The sequence below is a fragment of the Panthera uncia genome, assembly GCF_023721935.1.
Source record: "Panthera uncia isolate 11264 chromosome D3 unlocalized genomic scaffold, Puncia_PCG_1.0 HiC_scaffold_8, whole genome shotgun sequence".
Taxonomy (NCBI): domain Eukaryota; kingdom Metazoa; phylum Chordata; class Mammalia; order Carnivora; family Felidae; genus Panthera; species Panthera uncia.
In genome coordinates, this window is record NW_026057586.1 from 13,692,995 (window position 1) to 13,715,954 (window position 22,960).

Below are 22,960 nucleotides of genomic sequence, written 5' to 3' on the forward strand. Positions count from 1 at the left end.
AAAATAGCTCATTTGTTTCAGGCAAGAATTTCCAATAGGAAGACAAATTAAGGGGGCATGTGGTTAGGAGAAAAAGTCTCAGAACTCTGACCTGTTATAAATGCATCGTACTTAAAGTAACTCCCTGGATATCTGCCCTAACTAAGTCTGAGAATCTAAAAATTCATTCCTTGAGGCTTAGATAGAAATGCAGTAAGTTCCCCTCTGGTACCTCTCTCACATATCCACTGTGAAATACGAAATATCCACATATCTATAGCACAAATTTCCTAAACACACAAATACAAATAAGCAACTCCACATATGGCGTATCTCAAATCTGCCATATTAACTGTATTAACATGGAATAGCTATAGTAAAGCTTTCTGGAGAATAGATAGAAGTTGTAAAAATACATGATTTCAATTCCTAGCACAAAGTATGTGTGTGTTGGTGTGTGCCCGTATATACCATACTTACAAATTTATGACTTTGAGAACTCTGCAGTAAAATATTTCTTGGACAATGGGGGTAGGGGACGAACGGTTCAGAGTAGTATGTGGTGGGGAAAAAATCGGTTTAAAGCCCATTTGTTTTCCAAAGGGCAACACAACAGCCGCACACCAACTGCTCAGACCCCCTTTCACTCTATCTCCCCCAGGGCATAAAGCAACGGGAGGAAAACGGAAACCTTTGTTGCAGTGTAAAACTGAAAAACCTTCCGCTTTAACCAAAGTCAAGGCTTTACACTGCTCACTATAAAGTACGAGCTGATAATATGTAACTTCATATGTATTATTTTTTTAAATGCAAAGGAAAGAAGCTGGACATCACTACACACTACCCATTTGTATCAAGTACAAAAACAGGCAAAATTCATTTAGGCTGTTGAAAGCTGAGGGGCGCCTGGGTGGCTCAGTTGCCTGAATGTCCGACATCAGCCTAGGTCATGATCTCGCCATTCCCGAGCTCAAGCCCCGCGTCAGGTTCTGTGCTGATACCTCAGAGCCTGGAGCCTGTTTCAGATTCTTTCTCTCCCTGTCTCTGCCCCTCCCCCACTCATGGTCTGTCTGTCTGTCTGTCTCTCTCCCCCCACCCCCAAATAAACATTAAAAAAATTTTTTTTTGGTACAAATACAGACACTCAGCTCAATGGAACAGAATAGAGAACCCAGAAATGGACCCACAAACGTATGGCCAACTAATCTTTGACAAAGCAGGAAAGAATATCCAATGGGATCAAGACAGTCTCTTCAGCAAGTGGTGCTGGGAAAACTGGACAGCGACACGCAGAAAAATGAACCTGGACCACTTTCTTACACCATACACAAAAATAAACTCAAAATGGATGAAAGACCTCAATGTAAGACAGGAAGCCATCAAAATCCTTGAGGAGAAAGCAGGCAAAAACCTCTTTGACCTTGGCCGCAGTAACTTCTTACTCAACACGTCTCCGGAGGCAAGGAAAACAAAAGCAAAAATGAACTACTGGGACTTCACCAAAATAAAAAGCTTCTGCACAGCAAAGGAAACAATCAGCAAAACTAAAAGGCAACCGACAGAATGGGAGAAGATATTTGCAAATGACATTTCAGATAAAGGGTTAGTATCCAAAGTCTGTAAAGAACTTATCAAACTCAACTCCCAAAAAGCAAATAATCCAGTGAAGAAATGGGCAAAAGACATGAATAGACATTTCTCCAAAGAAGACATCCTGGGGGCGCCTGGGTGGCTCAGTCGGTTAAGCGTCTGACTTCGGCTCAAGTCATGATCTCACGGTCCATGAGTTTGAGCCCCGTGTTGGGCTCTGTGCTGACAGCTCAGAGCCTGGAGCCCGTTTCAGATTCTGTGTCTCCCTCTCTCTCTGCCCCTCCCCTGTTCATGCTCTGTCTCTCTCTGTCTCAAAAATAAATAAACGTTTAAAAAAAAAGAATTAAAAAAAAAGAATTAAAAAAAATTAAAAAAAGAAAAAAACATCCTGATGGCCAACAGACACATGAAAAAATCACTCATCATCAGGCAAATACAAATCAAAATCACAATGAGATACCACCTTACACCAGTCAGAATAGCTAATATAAACAACTCAGGCAACAACAGATGTTGGCAAGGATGCAGAGAAAGAGGATTTCTTTCGTACTGCTGGTGGGACTGCAAACTGGTACAGCCACTCTAGAAAATAGTATGGAGGCTCCTCAGAAAATTAAAACTAGAATACCCTAGGACCCAGCGATTGCACTACTAGGTATTTATCCAAAGGAGACAGGTATGCTATTTCGAAGGGACACGTGCACCACAATGTTTATAGCTGCCTTATCAACAACAGCCAAAGTATGAAAAGAGCCCAAATGTCCATCGATGGATGAATGGATAAAGAAGATGTAGTGTGTGTGTATTAATATATGCATTAATATATATACACACACATTAATATATATACTAATATATATATACACATACACACAATGGAGTATTACTCGGCCATCAAAAAGAATGAAATTTTGCCATTTGCAACTATGTGGATGGAATAGAGGGTATTATGCTAAGTAAAATTAGAGAAAGGCAAATATATGACTTCCCTCATATGAGGACTTTAAGATACAAAATAGATGAACACAAGGGAAGGGAAGCAAAAATAACATAAAAACAGGGAGGAGGACAAAACCTGAGAGACTCTTAAATATGGAGAACACAGGGTTACTGGAGGGGTTGTGGGAGGGGGGATGGGCTAAGTAGGCAAAGGGCATTAAGGAATCTACTCCTGGAATCACTGTTGCACTAGATGCTAAACTTACTTGGATGTAAATTTAAAAAAATAAATGAATACTTCAAAAAAATAAAAATAAAAATAAAATTTTTTAAAAGTCTAGAGAGTGATTATCTTTAGGGTAATTAGAGGAGGGGCACAGGAGGGTTTCCCGGGTGCCAGGAATATTCTATTTCTGAATCTGTGTACTGGTTACATGGATGTGCTCACTTCGTGAAAACGCACCAAAGCATACACTCATACTTGTGCCTTTTCCGTGTTTTTGTTCTACTTCTGCAAAAAGACTTCGTAAGCTTCTATAAGGAGGAGTTAGACCCCAAACCCCCTCCCTGTTTCCAGCAGAAGATAATTTATTCCCTGGAAGAAACTGGAGAGTCCCCAGCGCAGAGACCTCGGGCCTAATAGAAAACACTGTTCTGAAAATGGGGATCAATTAAAAATCCATACACTAAACCCTGTGATTCCAGCTCTCTTCCCCACTCTTCTTCGTGAATCTTGGCACACATTACGCACAGAGAAGACCAAAGGATTCCTCAGGAGTAAAACTGACGTGCCCTAGGGAAAGGAGCTGCAGGTGCTGTCTCTGGAAGTTCCCCAAACTACAGCCTAACCCCTGAGAGCCATGGCAGGGAAGCTGTATGGCGGTGAAACCCTGCCCATATGTCATGGCACCCGATTCACATTTCGGTGAGTCACCATTAAATAGGAACAGAGGGCAAAGGATCACCAGATAGTTACATTTGTGGCGCAAAAGTCAGACACCTACACAAACAGGAAAAAAAGAAATCAAGGCAGTGTAAGAAGGAAATAAATACGTAAATAAATAAATTTCATGTCCTCAGAAACAGAAGAAATGCACCCAGGAAAAAAAGGACAGAATGCTATTAAAATGCACACAAATGAAAAAACGAACAAGAAACAGCTCTTGAAAAATAAAGACAGCAGAAATTCCAAAGAGTTAAGATGAAGCAGAGAACACCCATCAAGAAATTGGGCTTTAAGACAAAGGGAAAGGAAAATCAGAAGACAAACAAGGAAGTCCTCCCCCCACCCCCCAAACTAACAGGAATTCAGAGAAAGAAAAGAGAAAAACAAGGCAGTGGAGAAAATTATCAAAACACCATAATGAGAACATTTTCCAGAATTGAAAGACACACCTTTTTTCAGATCGAGTATTCGTCAGAATGGCTGATATTAATAGAGATATTAGGATAATAATCCCATAAAAGGAATATCCTAAGATCTTTTGGAGGTTGTCTAAAACCAACAAAACAAGCAAACAAACAGGAAAGACAAAAGATCACGTGCAAAGAGAAGAATCAGAATAGTGTAACACTTTTTAATAGCAACGGTAGAAGCTAGAAGATAATGGTGCACTGGCTTCAAAATTCTAGGGACACTTGTTTTCCCACCTACAAGCCAGCCAACTCAAGAGGGAGAAAATAGCATTTTCAGACATGGTCTAATACCATGTCCCCTTTCTCAGGAAGATACTCCATTAAAAAGAGGGAGTAGACCAAGTCTTTCTTCAAGTTACTAGATGTCAGAAAACTACAGGTCCAACACAGGGGAGACAAAAAGGGAACTACCAGGAAAATGCCAGAAGGTCACCCCAGGACAACAGCTGTGCATCAGGCCTACGAGGCAAGTCCCCACCCTGACTCCAGGAGAGGTGTCGAAGAAAAAGGTGTCAAGAAGAATGTTAGAGTTCTGTCAGAAAACTTAGAAAGGCTAGAGAAAAAGGAGAGCACACGAGCAAGAGGCTACACTCCAGGCAGCACAAGAACGAAAGCGGAACCGTTGCGTTTGAGTCCTCAGCTGTGGGCCACAGCTCCATGCTCACGATAAGGATAACCAAAGCTGACACCTTGTCATGGGTGAAGCAGCAGTTTGTGCACATGGCCTGACAATGAGAAAGGGTGAAATCTTCCCCTTCCATGTAATAAGTCAGCATATACACAAACCAATAACAAAAAATGCCCAGTAACAAAAAATGCTAAAATGGCAGTATATGCAGAGTATTTCAGAAGATGGAGGAAAACAGCAAAAAGAGCCAAAGACCCAGAGGCGGCTGCCTGGGGATCAGGACTGGGGCATAAGGACAGGCTGTAGGTCCAAGCATCTATTTCTTATTACGTAAGTCTTATCGTAAGAACTCTATGTAAGTCTTATTGTAAGTTTCTTACTACGATCTTTGAAAAAATCTGCATAGAACGTTACTTTGATGGAAAAAAAGTTTAAATTTTTAAAGTATGAAACAAAACCAAGGAATGTACGAAACAGCAGGCAAGAAAACTGGAGAGTGTGGGCTGCAGCAGGAAAATGACAGGAAGGCCACCGTTCCGCAAAGCCCCCGCCGTGTCCAGGTGAGAGGGAAGTCCTTCCTCTGACAGCTGGTGGAGAGGCTGTGTGCTGAGAGACGGGGAGCACAGGAGAAGTAAGGGTAGAAGAGAAATGTATCGATGTAGCATCAACAGATAGAGAGGGCCAATCAGGAAACTCGGAAAGAGCTAATTAACAGGCAGGACAACAGCCCAAATATCTGTTCACCTGCGTATTTATGTGTTTAGTCCACAAATGCTGGCTCCTTGGGAGTGTCACAGCCCCCCGTGGAATTAGAAGCACTTTGATTTTGTGTTTAGGTTTTAATTTTGAAATTATTATGAAACACGCAAATAGAAAAATACAGAAAATAATAATGATCATTCAAGTATCCACTATTCAGCTTTTCCAAATATTAACATTTTGTTGTCATAATTGCCCCTAATTTTTATTTTATTATTTTTTTAAATATAATTTATTGTCAAATTGGCTAACGTACAGTGTGCAAAGTGTGCTCTTGGTTTTTGGGGTAGATTCCCATGGTTCTTACCTTACATACAACACCCAGTGCTCATCCCAACAAGTGCCCTCCTCAACGCCCGTCACCCATTTTCCCCTCTCCCCCACCCCCATCTAATTTTTTTTAAAGAAATAAATACTATGGGGACGCCTGGGTGGCTCAGTCGGCTAAGCATCTGACTTTGGCTCAGGTCATGATCTCACAGTCCATGAGTTTGAGCCCCGCATCGGGCTCTGTGCGGACAGCTCGGAGCCTGGAGCCTGCTTCGGATTCTGTGTTTCCCTCTCTCTCTCTGCTCCTCCCCCACTCTCACTCTGTCTGTCTCTTTCTCTCAAAAATAAATAAACATTACAAAAAATTGTTAAAAAAAAAAAAGAAATAAATACTATGAATATCGTTGAAACCGTCTTCAGACCATCCTAATCCTACCCCCTAACTGCCTCACAGGACGTAACCATTAATCGGAATTTGACAGTTAACGTCTCCCTCCACTCATCTCTAAAATGAAAGCAATGGTTTGAATGAATTCTAATGCCTCTTTGTTGGTGTCTTAGGAGTTCTTGATGTTCTGTAATGAAAGTTACAGAAGCCTGCAGTGCTATGAAATACACAAAAATATTTCAAAATAATTTCAAACCTCAAAAACAGACTGAATCACGACGCAGTCGACACTTTGGCAAAAATAAAAACCATAGTAACTTTATTAGAATAATGTCAGTAAAAACGTTATTATCAATACTTAGGGCATATAAAAACCTAAGTTCAAGGATTTCACTGTGGTTTCCTCTCATTGTATCCATTGGCTCCAGGGAACAATAAGGAGGTAGTTGAGCGAAACATCCTGGTGGGAGTTCTTACTGCCTAAATAACCAGGTCAGTACCGCACCTGCCTGCCACGTGTCACTGTATTCGGCTCTACCAGGCAATCACAGCAAAAATACTCCTTGAAATATTTGTAGACGGCACAGGGAATAGAGTCAATAATCCTGTAATAGTGCGCAGTTCGAAGAGTGACAGAGGGTAACTTGTGGTGACGTATATATTAGCGTCTATAGTTTTGCAAGGTATATAGCTGTCAGACCACTACGTGGTACACCTGAAACAAAGAGATGTCAACTGTACTTCAGCTCAAGGCAAAGAATAGTCTGTAATGTTCTTTTTCCTTAAAAATGTCCTTCACGATGTCACAAAAAGTTATTTGCGCTGCATCTCGACCCTTGAGTACACATCTCCTTTATCTTCTGGGTGGTAAAACAGGAAGCATGTAAAAGGCATCTCTGCTGTGTACCACAGTAGGATGCTTATCTCAAAGAAAACACGTGCATGATTATCTGAGCTGTGAGCCAAACGAGTTAGTAACTCCTGGAATACCTTTGTTACATGGAAGGACAACTGCCCAGCCTGCTACCCAGACCCGGGTGTTTGGCAGACAGTTTCTCTACAACACTCAAGTGAGAAGGTCATTTCAGGAGAAACAACTGACAGTGTTTGTTGCCAAGGATAGCCGTCAAGCTTCCAAAATAAAAATCAAAATTTTGGAAGACTTGTTCCTACCGTGAACTTCATAGCTTCCTAATACTTAAAGATTTTTCTGATAAGATCAGTGGTGATATTAACACCTGGGAGGTCTTGAAATTGCACAATAAAATGTGTTAACGTTTGTAATATCTTCATTATCTAATGATCCAGAATTTTCCAAATGGCCAACAATTAATACAGTAAAATAATACATGGGCAAGGATTCAAAGTGCAAGAAAGACCAAAAGAACCTAATGTAAAAGAATTTTTTAAAGTTCAACGACAGGGTTTTGGATTCCATAACGGAACCAACATTTAAGAGATGACCACTTGTCAAGTTTTGGTATAGGATCAAAGAAGACTATTCACAATAATCTGAAAAGACAATTAGAATGTTCTTCTCTTTTCCAACTACATACCTGCACACACTTTATAATAAATATTTACTAGGTTATTCTTTCTGGATGTTAAAAACCACAAACACGTAATCACAGTGGTAAGTTACCATAGTTTAATCTGGGATCATCAGCAGTCATTTAGAAAAAATGAAAAATTCATTATTTATTTAAAAGTTACATTCTTCTGCAGTTATAGTCTCATTAATCTGCAATAAATATGTAAGTATCAGAGGCTTAATTTACCACAGAATAAAGAATGATCATTGCTCTAAAAAAGAAATGAATCTAGTAAATTCTTAAACCTGCTTTAGGTATACTCAAATAAAGTCCCTTCTCCCCAGTTACAAAGGAGCAGACGCTTTTCATTTAACATTTTACTTTTTTTTAATTAAAACTTTTTAAAACTTATTTTTGAGAGAGAGAGAAAGAGAGAGTGAGTGAGCAGGGGAGAGGCAGAGAGTGATGGAGACACAGAATCCAAAGGAGGCTCCAGGCTCTGAGCTGTCAGCACAGAGCCCGACGCAGGGCTCGAACTCAAGAACCACGAGATCATGACCTGAGTCGAAGTCAGACGCTTAACTGACTGAGCCACCCAGGCGCCTCTAACATTTGACTCTTGAAAGCCAATACTAATCACCCAGAGGACATGGTGTTAGTGGATTTAAACCTTAGTTCGTAAACTGCTAGGGAAATGTCTTTTCACAGAAGAAAAAAAAAAAAAACAAAACCTCAACTTTTATAAATTTCAAAAGAAATAATTTAATCTGACTGAACCTCTGCAGTTTGGAAGACACCAAATAACAAACTTGCCACAGACAGGTTAAGAAGCAGAAGTGTTTTTAAGAGAAATATTCTTCTTACACAGATCCATCCAGTTAATGAATATCATAAATCACTTGTTTCAAAGGCAGGGACCTTGAAAAAATTTTCAGAGTAAAACTGATAATGTCCTTGCTTTAATAAAGTCCTATTACCCCGCCCTCTGAAAGAGAAGAGTTATACACTGTGGGCTTTTAGGTCCGAATATTCCAGAAACAACCAGAGGCTGACATCCTCTCCCCTTTCTAATCATCTACCCATTTCGGTATGCTTACCTTTGCAGTTCATTGAGCCCCCTGGCAGTTGGTAGGCAGGGATTTTGCCTTAGGAAGTTTTGTTTTAAGTTGAGGTGCGTGAGGTCCTGGCTGTAGAAGAGGTTGGCAGGCAGGTGCTCCAGGCTACAGCACGAGAGGTCCACTGAGCTAATGCGCTGTGAAGCCACCTGGAGGGGATAAAACCCAGCCCGATTTAATACCATCCGTTTATCCCACAGACGCCCTCTCTGGACAGAAACACGATACCCCCCCTGGGAACACAGGCCTACTGCGCACGGGGCACGCGTAGCCCAACTATAAACCAGTATGTACTTAATACAGAATTGAGCCAAGTACTGTAAAGGCAGAAAACGGCATCCCTGCCTGGAAGGTACTCGCAGTAACCGAGTATAGGAGACAGGTTGCAAAGAGCACAGATTATCCTATCGGGTTCAGGGGTATCAGTCATCTCCTCCCACTGTAGGGGTTGAGTTCCTGAAAACACTCGTGGTAAGAGAATTCAGAGCTAAACAATACAAGACTTTAGAGGAAATACAAGGTTAGGAGATAGACACCAAGATCCGGATGGAACCTATCAAAGCCCTTGTATACACTGAATTAAAACAGCACAAATAGAGAAAGCAGCGTCGATGGCCTCGTACACGTCTTTAATAACAACGGTAGCATATGATCAGACTCCACTGCGTACTTGCTCTCAACTTCTCTGGCTGTCTCTCCCACAGAGCTTCGTGCATTCTCTGTGCTTTGCTCCACGCAAGTCCTCCCGGTTAAATGACTCTTACCGTGGCCAGAGTCCCAGGTCTGCAGACCAACTAGCATGCAGGAGACAGAAAAGGTGCTGGATGCCCTGTATTTCTCAGACGCTTTCCCCACAATTCCAGGTCACGTGGTGCCACTTTATGACTGGGCATGTGGCTTCAGCCCCACTTACACACACCTTGGCTGCTTCTCTCCTCGCAGAGGTCATGGGAGTATTACTCTAAGCTCTGGGTTCATTCTCCCTCCTGCTCTTCATGTTCACCACCGCTTTATGGCAGAAACCGCACTCCTCATCTGTGATCAGTCTGATGTCCTTTTCTGTTACCCAACTCCAGCCTTCTGTTTCCCAATTACAGAAGGACGCAGAGCGTGGTCCTCAGGACCGGGACTCCCGGCTCCCCCACTTAGGAGCTGAGAGGACTTGAACAGATCCCTGAGCCCCCCAAGCTCCAGTCTTCTCACCTGTGTCACAGACATCAGGACGACACCTTCACCTACATGCCGGCGCAGAAGCAGCATTCAGCCAACGGTGACTGCCAGGACCGTCACTAGTATTATCCCCACTACCCGTTCCAAATGCAATGATTCGCAGCTTCTGTCTACTGAAATCCAAGCTCTCCCGATGCTCCGAAGGTATTCAGAAGAAAGCCTGCATAAAACCTATTCTGCTGATGGCACATTTGAGGTTAGAAAGAAACTACGGAGCACACAGGAGAGCTGAGGGGAGGCAGGGACGGCAAAGGCCTGGCAGGGCCCAACTCAAAGACTTGACAGAGGAGGTATGAGTTTGCATTTTAGCAATTACATCTTTCCTTGAGTTTGCACTATTAAATAAGAAAGAGAAGAAACCGTTTTCCACACATGCAAAAAAAAGGAAATCCCAGTCAGGGCCAAATCACCCATATACACCAAAAGATGTAAAAAGAGCCACGGGGCATGTAATGGTCCTACAAGGCAGGGGCAAATGCACCACACAACCTGCTCGAAGGAAGTAAGGTACACACACGGTGAGCACGTAAGGGCCCGCCGCACCTCACATCTCCTGCGGTACAACGGCAAGGCAGACACGGTCTCTGCCCTGCACGAGCGCACCTCCAGAGAAGGAGGGGGAAACGAAGGCACCACATGAAAACAGCTACAAGAGCTCTAAGTGCAAGGGACAGGGCATGATCTCGGAAGTCAGGGAAGGCTTCCTAGAGGACCTAATGTCCAAGCTCAAACTTGAAACTCGAGTGGAAATCTGTGTTTTCGTCTGCCCCAAATCCTTTCCCCACCTGCTCCTATGGCAATCCTTCCAACACGGGAGACCCTGACAGGAGCTGCAAACAAAGCATGCTGACCCCCAGGCCGCAGGGGGAGTAGGCATGAGCAATCAGGGCACCCCATCGACCGAGCCCACGGACTGATCCAACAGGTACTGTACTGACTGGCATGTGAGCCGAGGTAGGCTAACCAGAGGCCCTCTCTGGGATTTACATATTCTGCAGCTGGAAGAGAGAGAACACACACACACACACACACACACACCACTCCGTATATTATGTACAAATAGTTATAGAGAGGTAACTTTTAACCACATAAACCATGCGCTGATCACGTGCCAAATTACCGACAGTGATTGCTTCTATGTGGGTAGGGAGGAAAAAGGACATAAGAATGGGAAGATAGGAGATTTGGAGTTTATCTGAAATGATTATTTCCTTATAAGAGGGACAACGGACGATATGAAGGAAATATGGAAATATGTTAACAACTGGGGAAGACAAGTACACGGAAATTGTAATATTATCCTGTGTGCTCGGGGCGCGTGGGTGGCTCACTTGGTTAAGCGACCAACTTCGGCTCCGGTCATGATCTCACAGTTCATGGGTTCGAGCCCCACGTCGGGCTGCGTGCTGAATGCTTGCTCAGAGCCTGGAGCCTGCTTCGGATTCTGTGTCTCCTTCTATCACTGCCCCTCCCCCGCTTGTGCTGTCTCAGTCTCTCAAAAATAAATAAGTGTTGGGGCGCCTGGGTGGCGCAGTCGGTTAGGCGTCCGACTTCAGCCAGGTCACGATCTCGCGGTCCGTGAGTTCGAGCCCCGCGTCAGGCTCTGGGCTGATGGCTCGGAGCCTGGAGCCTGTTTCCGATTCTGTGTCTCCCTCTCTCTCTGCCCCTCCCCCGTTCATGCTCTGTCTCTCTCTGTCCCAAAAATAAATAAAAAACATTGAAAAAAAAATTAAAAAAAATAAATAAATAAGTGTAAATATACATATATATATATATATATATATATGTATGTATGTATCATCCTGTGTGCTCTTCTCTGTGCATGTGTACGTGTGTTTAATGTGAAATGTGAAAACAAAATGTAACTTCAATTAACATTTCAGTAAGAAGAAAACGGGTAAGAGCAGTCTTCTGGTTTTCCTGGCATTCAGTGTTCCACTAGGTGGTATCCCGGGGTCATAAATTCCTCCTGTAACCCCTTAACCCTTAACCCACTGTAGAGGGCTGAATGGTGGCCCCAAGAAGGATTTGGGGCAGAACGAAACACAGATTTCCCCATCCTAATCCCTGAAATCTGTAAATATTATTTTATATGGCAAGAGTGAATATTACCCTGTATGACGAAAGATGTGATAAGAATCTTGACAGGAGGTGCTTCTCCTGGATTATGCAGATGGGCCCTAATTGTGATTATATGTGTCCTTGTAAGAGAGAGAGGTAGAGGGAGTTTTCAGAGAGAAGTCCATGTGACTCCGGGGGCAGAGACGGAGTAACAGGGGCCACAAGCTAAAGAATGCTTAGAGCCACCGGAAGCTGGAAGAGGCAAGGAATGGATTCTCCCCTAGCGCCTTCAAAATGAGTACAGTCCTGCCAACATCTTGATTGTGGACTTCTTGCTTCCAGAACTACATAAATTTCTGTTGCTTTAAAGCCACCAAGGTTTGGTTAATTTGGAAACTAATACACCTTTCATAATTTTTTCCACAATACTTTTCATTTTCATTCATTCACCATGTTTACTGGATATCTACTATGTGCCAATTAACTGACCTAGGTAAGCACATGGCATGCCTTCAGTAAACAAAATAAAGATCCCTGCCTTCTTTAAACTTAGATCCTGTAAATAAGTAAATTATATGTTAAAAACTGGCAAATACTATAGAAAATAGAGCAAGGAAAAGGGGGTCAGGATTGTTGGAAAGGTGGTAGGTTATATTTAAATAAGTCGGTCAGGGCGGGCCTCACTGGAAAGGTAATATTTAGACATGATGGACATGAAGAAGGTAGCTGAAAGGATTTGTCTAGAGGAACACTCCAGGCAGAGGAAGCAGCAAGCGAAAAGGCCCTACAAACTAGAAAGGGATGTGCCTGGCATGTTCGAGGAACAGCATGGAGACCAGTAAGGTAAGGGGAGAATGGCCTGCAATGAGATCAGCAAGGTAAGGTGGGCGGGGTGGGGGGGTGGGTAGTGGGCAGCAAATCCTTCAGGGACTTTTAGGGCACTGTAAACACTCTGGCTTTTAACGTGAGCAAACTGGGAGGTGTGGAAAGTTCTGAAAAGTCTCTGTCTCTAGACCGGAAGCTCCCCAAGGGCAGGGACTCTTGCCTATTTTGTTCACTGATACACCGATGCTCAGCACTTGGTGAGACCTCAGAGAAGTATGTGCCAGAAGAATGGCCACTAGACTTTACAGCCCTTCCTTCATCACCAGCTCACATCTAACCCACCTCGTGTATTCTTTCACACGGAGACAGACTACTTTGAAGAGGACAAATTCTGATTCAACTGAAGCATCACACTAAATACTCTTTGGGCAACTAAAGATAATGATTAAATGTCAAGTGGGGTTTGATTCCTTTCCTCATTCTGGACCACAAGCTGTTGCTGCTGGAAACAAGGGGGAAGAAACCGCAATAACAAGGCTGCCACAAACACGAGCAGTCTGTGGGAGCCGTGGCGGAGCTGGGAACAGCTGTATCAAGAACAGAAATGAGGCAGCCGGGCAGGGGGCTGCCGGGGTGACCTCAAAAGCTACCACGAGTTGCACCTTTGCCTGGTCCCTGCAACAAAGGGGAAACATAAGTGTTTGCACCCAGACCAGCCTGGGCACATAAAGACCATGCCACCAAGAGGTTCTGCTTGAACCCCAAATGAAAAAACTACCAGCTGAACTACCCACACACATAGCACCTATTAAAACTAAGATCCTTCACAAGAAAGACCTAAATAAGTAATAAATCAAAAAGCCACATGGATACACCTCGGAGCAAGTAGCCTTTTATTACTTTTTTTAAAAATGTTTATTTTTGAGAGAGACAGAGACAGAGACAGAGCGTGAGCAGGGGAGGGGCAGAGAGAGAGGGAGACACAGAATCCGAAGGGGCTCCCGGTTCCCAGCTGTCAGCACAGAGCCTGATGTGGGGCTCGAACTCACAAGCCATGAGATCATGACCTGAGCTGAAGTTGGCCGCTTAACTGACTGAGCCACCCAGGTGCCCCTACTCTTTTTCTAAAGTAGTGAAAACAAGAATAACATCGACCATTTGGGGGTGCTTCAGCTGTGAGAGGTACTCTTTTAGCTGCTGCAGACATCATATGTAATCTTTACAACAACTCAGTGCAGTAATGGTTTATCCTCATTTCAAAGATTAAGGTAAAACTGAGGCACAGAGTGTGCCCGTGGTCACACGGGTAAAGCGGCAGCAGAACCCGAGTCTGAATGGGGGCTTGTACTTAGGACGCTCCTGATAAAACAATAGCATAACTCCTTTGACCAAAGAGGATCAGATGTCATCCCTAGGATAATCTTAAGCCTCAGGAATGGCAGTGACAGGAGACAGTCCTTCGGAAGAGAAGCAGAGACCATCTGCGGACCACAAGCAACCTATAGGGAAGGAAGGGGTGAAGCTCTGGGGGGTGGGGGGCACCATTCGTTTTGACCACGGGCTCTGCCCACTCCTATCTACACAGCTTGTCCACCTGGGCAGCGGTGAGGCCACCTGGTGAGCACCTAACTGTATTTTAAAAGGCGACAGGAAAAGTTTAAAGGGTTACAGAAATCTGGAAAGAAAGTGAAAGAAACAGGCAGAAGCAGAAATCGCCTCAAAGCTTTGTCATGGAAAGGGTCCTCAAAGGAACTCACAATTAGAGTATAAAATCCTTTTGGCAAAAGCCACTGTACTTCTATTGCACCTCCTGACATCAAGACAGTGGAAGACACAAAGAGGAGACACAAGCAACGTGACACACAGGACACCGGGCACAGTCTTCAAAATACTCAGGGCATAACAATTCTACCACTTCCTAGCCATGTGGCTCTGGGGTAAGTCACTTCACCTGTCTGTCCTTTGGCTCCCTCATCACGGAAGTGGAATAAATACCTGCCCTGACAAATTTAACGAGCTGCCGTAAGTAACACCCCTTTTCTCATTTTAAAAACATCAGGAGGGGCGCCTGGGTGGCGCAGTCGGTTAAGCGTCCGACTTCAGCCAGGTCACGATCTCGCGGTCTGTGAGTTCGAGCCCCGCGTCAGGCTCTGGGCTGACGGCTCGGAGCCTGGAGCCTGTTTCCGATTCTGTGTCTCCCTCTCTCTCTGCCCCTCCCCCGTTCATGCTCTGTCTCTCTCTGTCCCAAAAATAAATAAAAAACGTTGAAAAAAAAAAATTAAAAACATCAGGAGAGGCTCTGCAGACCTAGTATATCCCCCGACCAACGTCCATAGCGACACGTGGTACAAACCTCGATGACGAAGAAAGGGCTACGGCACGGTCAACTCTTCTTGCCGCGGCGAGCGGTTACACAGATGTGGCTCGATTAGACCAAGGCAGAAAATTACAGAAGGTGTGCGGCTCACGGACCGTCCATGAACTACACGTGAAGGGATCCAAGTTGTCAGATTTTCGAAGATTACTTCAATGTAACCGTGGATAGGGAAAACGGTGCTAGTCTGGATTAACGGCAAGACAATTTTCTAAGGATGATAGAGTCAGGGGGGCGCCTGGGAGGCTCAGTTGGTTAAGCAACTGGCTCTTGGTTTCGGCTCAGGTCACGATCTCATGGTCTGTGAGTCTGAGCCGCACACGAGGCTCCACGCTGACAGTGAGAGGTCTGCTTGGGATTCGCTCTCCCTCTCTCTGCCCCTCCCTCGCTTGTGTGCGCATGCACATGCGTTCTCTCTCTCACTCAAAATACATAAACTTAAAATAAAACAAAATAAAGTGTTTTTTTTTTAAAGATGAATTCAATGGGATTTGCCCCCACGACCCTACACATTCCAGAAGACACATTAAAAGTAAACATGAAATCAACCACCTTCTCAGGCTGTCTTCTTTTCCACGTTACTTGTAAACATGTGTGGTGAAGAAAAAAAGTTAATTTGGCCCTCAAAACATTTCCCCCAAAGAACACTGCAGGGCAAACATAAAAACGGTAATATGTATAGCAAACTTTTCAGGCTACCTACTGGGCTTCCAGATATTTCTAACATGCTACTCAGCTCAACACCTTCCTCGGCTGTTTCTTGGCAAGTCTTTAGGACGCTTCTGTCAAAATTAGTCCCTGCTCTGAGCTGAGTTGTGTTTCTAAACTAACATCTCTCTCCTATCCTAACCTATCCTCACTAAGCTTTTGCCATAATCATCCTCCCTTGCAATAGGACTGTCCTCTGCATTATTCCCATTATTCTTGATGTTCATGGAGTGGGCGAACACCTTTTATTAGCAAGGGAAAGTTCAGAAAAACAGTCATGGGAGTTTTTTCTGTTGTCGTTACCACTATACTTTAGTGGAGTACTATTTATCCTTATTATGTGCCAAACATGCTCAAAGTGAAGCAAAATGACCCTGAAAGGCTTGGTCAAAGCAGCTGAAATAGCAGAAGTAATTCTGCTGCTGTAAAGTAAAAGGCTGCTATAAACTGGCATAATAAGTCACGAATTGCTCTGGCCGAGCCGCCAGTGGCTGCAAAACCACGCCCTGGCTACAGGGATGGTCTCTGGGGAGTTTGCTACACTTCTATAAAAAATTCTTAACCTCTTAACTGACCTAGTTTTATTTAATCTTCACCCCCTTAAAAATGCTTTGGGAAGGCATGATGTAGGAGAACATAAACTCAGACAGGCATTTACTGGTCTTTATTAGCTAAGCATTCTAGCAACTTATTTTCACTTTCATCCTCATCAGTAATTTTGTAACGCTTTATATCGAACCAGTTTCCAATATTAATAAAATTCAAACTATCACTGCTCTACAACATGCGATTGATCATTTCTTTTAAAAAAACTTTCTACAAATATATAAGAAATGCCTTAAATTGACCCGACCTTTTCCCAGTGACATCTCTTTACTTGATCCTGTACTAACACTACCGTTTTACAAAATGCGTTTAAGAGATGGAGAAAACTTTGGTACATTAATAAAATCTAACAGTTAATAATAAACAACGAGCCATTAACACTCACTAATAGGAGCATACCACGGTGCCAATTTTGTTAAAGCACTACTAAAGCGCCAGGCTCTCACAATATAGAAAAAAGAACACCAAGAAATGTGGAACAAGAGCTCTGCCTCAGCTCCCGCCCGCTCTCTGCCAGGGCAGTGGAGGAGACGGGGCGGGGAATCCTTCCCCATATCGTTATCAGTTGCCGTTATGAACCAGGCACCACACCCGGTCCTGGAGGGACGCACTCTGTGTCTTCAAAAGCTTGGTCTCTTGAGACGCGGACACCTACACAACTGTCATTGAGGAGGTATGCACGGTAGTGTGATGAGAGCACACAGAGCCGAAAATGCAAACCTCAGAGCTCCCGCCACAACCCCAACACCCACATTCCCCTCCCCTGACCAAATGGACAGGTCTCCCGGGCGCGTGGGCAGAGACTCGCCCATCACCACCAAGAGCGGACAGAACCACAGCATCCATCCGGGGAGCTCACGGCACGGCCTGCACTACCTTTCTGGGAGCCAGAAGCAGCAGCCAAAGACTCTGAGGCTCTGAGGAGACGCACGGTCAGCCTCCCAGGACGGCCCCCGTGTCACTCAGGCAGTTATCTCCCCTCCGCACACACAAACCCCATTGTGTTTCTGAGTAACAACAGAAAAACAGGGCTTGGCTTGGGTGGGGAGCAAATCTGAACTCAGAGTTCCTTCCTCATTTCCTTATTGGCAAACTAGGTGTAAACAGTCCCTTTAGAAAGAGGCCACCTGAGAAAGTGGCATCTCCCTGACCACGGGGAAAAGACAGCCAACCACAAAAATACTTAAATTCTAACTTTCTGGAAAAAGTAGTAACATAAATGCATACTTAAATGATTCTACTATGAGAAATTAGCTACTTGTTTTGTATTTTAAGTTCCAAGTCTAACATACAAGGCTCGGTATATTTAACATGGAGAGGTCAATGACATTTTTCTAATTATTCCACTATTCCCTACTTTATGAAATTATAAACCAGACCAGTGGGTAGAAGAATTTAACTCTTCAGAGTAGTTATAGGAAATTCAATACAAATACTGGGATATTCCAATCTAGGCAAATATGTAATGGAAACTAAACTCTTGAGTATTTTCTAAATACTCAGATTCAGATGACTTAACTTCATAACATGACCAGGGGCGCCTGGGTGGCTCAGTCGGTTGGGTGTCCTACTTTAGCTCAGGTCACGATCTCACCGTTCCCGAGTTCAAGCCCCATGCCGGGCTCTGTGCTGACAGCTCCGAGCCTGGAACCCGCTTCAGATTCTGTGTCTCCCTCTCTGCCCTACCCCTGCTTGCGCTCTGTTTCTCTCTGTCTCTTAAAAATAAAAAAAAAAATTAACAAGTGAGGAAAAAAAGGTTAAAAAATAATATAACATGACCAGAGAGAGAGATGTGGTTGATCATATATGGTAAATTCCTAATATAGCAATACTTGACAGGTTTTTGAAGAATTAGACAAGTAGCCTCGTCAATACCATATCAATGTAATCTGCCTTGGGTGATTCAGAAAGCATCTGAATCAAGATTTCTTAAATATCTCTTGATCGTCACTTAAGAAGGTCAACGATCAGTGCACAGAGCCTATGGTTGTGTCCCTAGCAGCACAAGCCATTCAACACGCTGCCTGACAAACCACCTTTTATTCGACCACTGAGCTGTCTGGATTCTGCTGACAACTGTGTACGTGAAGTACTTCCCTTTGATATTTTCAACAAATTTCAGTTGTCATTTGAGTCTTGATTTGTTTTGTCCCCTCAGGCCACTGTAAAACATTGGGAGTACATTTAAAGAAAAAAGAGCCAGGGAGCAGAACTTCCTGCACAAAGCAGTGCTGGATACGTTATAGCTCAGTTCCCTCATCTGCAAAATGGGGATGTGACAGTATATCAAGAGTTACTAGCTCTCACTGTAAATGACATCCTAGAGATGTAATGAGTAAAAGACCTCATAAGGCTACTATAAAGCATCTAGAAGAGTACTTGGCACATAGAAACAGTTAACAAAATGTTAGTTGTTACTATTTGCATTATTGTGGTCACCACTAGATCAATTCAGTAGGCTAAATGATTTTTTTTTTTTAATATTGTTTAATGTTTATTTTCGAGTGAGAGAGAGCAAGCACGCGCATGCGAGCATGAGTGGGGGAGGGGCAGAGAGAGAGGGAGACACAGAGTCTGAAGCAGGCTCCAGGCTCTGAGCTGTCAGCACAGAGCCCGACGCAGGGCTTAAACCCATGAACCACAAGATCGTGATCCGAGCCGAAGTCGGACACTTAACCGACTGAGCCACCCAGGCACCCCTAAATGATCTTATTAACAAAATAAATCAACCAGTTGGGTGGAGGGGAAACAAAAATTCTTTTTATTTTGGTGTTGACCTCATAAATGAATAGCTAATTCACGTTGTATATAATGTCTAAAGCAAGGAAAATATCACATACTCCGTGCTCATCAGCTGGTATCTGTAAGTACGTATATCAACAGATAACACCCACAAGGAAGCTAAAGAAGGGACCGGAGAACCAAGTGAGAGAGAGACTTTTCTCATTTACCAGAGAGGTTCGCCCTAAAAACAGACTGCTAAGGGGTAGGGGAGGGCACAGAAATGATGATAAATTTAATATTCAGAGGTTATCAAACAGGTGAGAGAGCAGATCTGGTGTTGTACCCAACAGCAAAACTGGATTACTGTGTTGCAGCCACAGGAATAAAGACGTCAGCTCACTTTTAAGGAAGAACTGTCTGGTCAGACACTACAGGTCTCTGAAACACTATAGACGGTTTTTAGGAGGGAAGGAAGTCTGGGAATCCATAAGGTCCTTTTCTAATCTTAAATTCTAAGTCTCTGAACTAAGAGCACTTCACGATGACTACAATTTAAGGTAAAACTAAAGAACGCTTTCAAAGAAAATACCAAATAATGGTTAAGGTAATTATTCCAGAAAATGACAAGTAATATTGCCTTTTTTGGTGACTACCTTGCAAGTGCCCTTCCCAATCTTAAAATAATACGTTGTAACTTAAAAACACACCTGTTAGCTCCTCACTTGAAACCTAGAGTGTCTTTTATTGAAGGTAAGAACAATATACAGATAAAATCCACATGAGGAACATACCTCTTCTGTTTGCAGAGGTCCTGACCTAGAAGTAGAGCCTAGGAAAAAAGTGGGTGCCCAGCATAAAGAAAGGGTGGCATTCTCTCGTCCCTCCCTCCCAGTATCTCCCAGAGCAGGTGACAACTCCAACAGAGCTAGGAAAAAAAGCGGAGGGGGGTGAGAAGACATGAGCAGGCAAGATGGGAACACAGGATCAGTTTAAACTGCTAAATGTATAAGCCAGCAGCAAAAGTATGCCTCTTTTGTTGTTATGGTCAGCAAACTAGGTATTTTTTGGCTTGTACAAAACTGGATTATAAAACTTTGGAGAAAATAAAATTAAATGGCTTTAAACTGAAATGACTCAGAACTCAAGGGAAAAAAACCCTTCTTTAGGAATATATTAACTGGGATTCAGAACCCATAGTTGCCACAGGAGAAAAAAGAATAGACAGGATCAGCAATGTGGAAATAAGACGAAGCATATTTATAACCACAAAGAGATAAGTTTAATATTTTTACTAACTTCATCACAGTATTATGTATTGCAAAATCAAAATTTAATGGAACCCAAAATATTTCACCCTCAGCTTAAATTCAAAGCAGAATTTCTAAGTTCCCCAATGTCATAAACTGCTGCTCATCATATATATAATAAAGAAAGATTGGGGCGCCTGGGTGGCGCAGTCGGTTGAGCGTCCGACTTCAGCCAGGTCACGATCTCGCGGTCCGTGAGTTCGAGCCCCGCGTCAGGCTCTGGGCTGAGTTCGAGCCCCGCGTCAGGCTCTGGGCTGATGGCTCGGAGCCTGGAGCCTGTTTCCGATTCTGTGTCTCCCTCTCTCTCTGCCCCTCCCCCGTTCATGCTCTGTCTCTCTCTGTCCCAAAAATAAATAAAAAACGTTGAAAAAAAAATTTTTTTAAAAAAAAGAAAGATTGAAAAATGTGAACTTTTATGTAACAAATCCATTACTATGTTGGAAAGTTAGTTATAATATTTAATAACTCATAATCAATTTCCCCAGGAAACGACATGGAACTAGCAGGAAACAAGGCAGACTGACCAGCACTTTTTTTTTTACTTTATCTAGCTTCTGTTTCTTTCCCTTTTTCACACTGTCAGACACCTGAGATATGGCTACATTTTCACATTTTACACAGTTGTGCCTTTGTACATACTTGACACCTCTCCTTGTTTTTGTTTTTTAATTTGAGAGAGAGAGAGAGAGAGAGAGAGAGAGAGAGAGATCAAGTGGGGGAGAGGGGTAGAGGGAGACAGAGAGACAGAATCCTAAGCTGGTTCTACATTCTGCAAGGAGCCTGACACCAGGCTCGATCCCACGACCCTGGGATCATGACCTGAGCCAAAATCAAGAGTTGGATGCTCAACCAACCGAGCGATGCAGATGCCCCATTTATACCTCTCCTTTATATGCCCTTCCCTTGGGTGGCTCAGTCGGTTAAGCGTCCAACTTCAGCTCAGGTCGTGATTTCACGGTTTGGGAGTTCGAGCCCCGTGTTGGTCTCTGTGCTGACACCTCAGAGTCTGGATCCTGCTTGAGATTCTGTGTCTCCCTCTCTCTCTGCCCCTCCCCCACTCACACTCTGTGTGTGTCTCTCTCTCTCAAAGATAAATGTTAAAAAAAAAATTTTAATGCCCTTCCCTGTTGTCTTTGTGGTGAACTCCTATTCGTCCTTCAAAACTCAATTTGCCCATTACCTCCTTGAAGACTTCCTGTACCCAAATAGCTCATATATTGGATTTCCAAACTTTTCTCATCTCTTCACTACAGAGTTTGTATGAGAGCAATCTCCGTGGGATGCAGGGACATATTAGAAACTAAAACCCATGTCACTTGGTTTCACTTAAGATTCTACCACACATCTACTAAATTATTCTTGGTCAAATGGCCCTAAATGCTCTATCTAAAAAATGGGCATAAAATGTGAAGTGAGAGTTTCCAAAAACATGCCGTTAAGCCCTGGACTCCTTAGCAGAACCGTACTGAGAACAAAGCCTCTTACCATTATGATCCCAATGGAAGCAACTACAGTTACATCCCTAAAAGAAAGGTGGCAAATCATGAGGACAAAAAAGCAGCACATCCCCTAACCTACACTTCAGATGGTGTGTACAAGGTGACTACTCTTATAGGGCTCCTTGCAGCTAGGTCTCATGACACAAATCTCCATACTGGAAACCTTAATCCCATTACACTAGAGTAATCTGACTCAAGTAGTTAATGAAGTATTCTTTGAGTGAAACCCGGACAATAAAACATTCCCTTTAAGCACGTGAAAGAAAAAGTTCATTTGTGATTCACCATATACGTTATTTTTATTTAAAGGGTGATATTTACTCATCACTTCTTGTGATCTTTAATTCAGCATGACGCGTGGCCCCGACTTGCCTACACCATGCATATTAAGAGTGAACCCAACATATCAAGGAACCAAAGGTTCACCACAGTGACTTAAAGAAAAGAAAAACAAGAGGCCTAGAATTAAAATACTATGGTTCACGGTGGAAGAAGGATAGGAGAGAGGGGCACTGTGATAGCCATAGTCACTGGCAACTGCTAGCCACTGACAAGGAGAGACACTTGGGGCCTTATGGGGCATGAATTTATAGCGATGGACCATATAACATACACATGCAACACAAGTGGTCACGATTGATAATTGTGGAATCTGGGTCACAGGTATGTGGGTGTTACTCTACTATTGTCTCTACTTCTAAATGTTTGACATTTTCCATAATAAAAAGTAAAAAACACATTCACGAACACCACCAAATCAGTGATCTGAATCCCCCTTTTCAAAATCTTCCTTGAAATGGAGAAACAGACTTTAAGGTGGAACAGTGTTGCAGAAGTGACTACGGCATAATTAAAGAGTTAGTATGCTTAGGCTGTAGATGTGTATAGAAACCAACTTTGAAAAGAAGTCACAGGATTAATCAACATGTCTAAAACTAACATGCTCCAAAAAGCGGGCCACAGAGATGGGCATCAAGGTCAGCATTTCTGCAATGTCACTCGTACATTTC

The 22,960-nt window shown here is 43.3% G+C and overlaps 1 protein-coding gene across 1 annotated transcript in view; it reads right to left on the bottom strand.

The window, feature by feature from the left end:
• PHLPP1 (PH domain and leucine rich repeat protein phosphatase 1) overlaps positions 1 to 22,960 on the bottom strand; it is a 212,419-nt gene that overhangs the window by 72,220 nt on the left and 117,239 nt on the right. Inside the window, exon 5 of the mRNA XM_049620260.1 lies at positions 8,599 to 8,765. Within this exon, the coding sequence (XP_049476217.1) occupies positions 8,599 to 8,765 (167 nt within the window). The remainder of the gene's footprint in view (positions 1 to 8,598; positions 8,766 to 22,960) is intronic.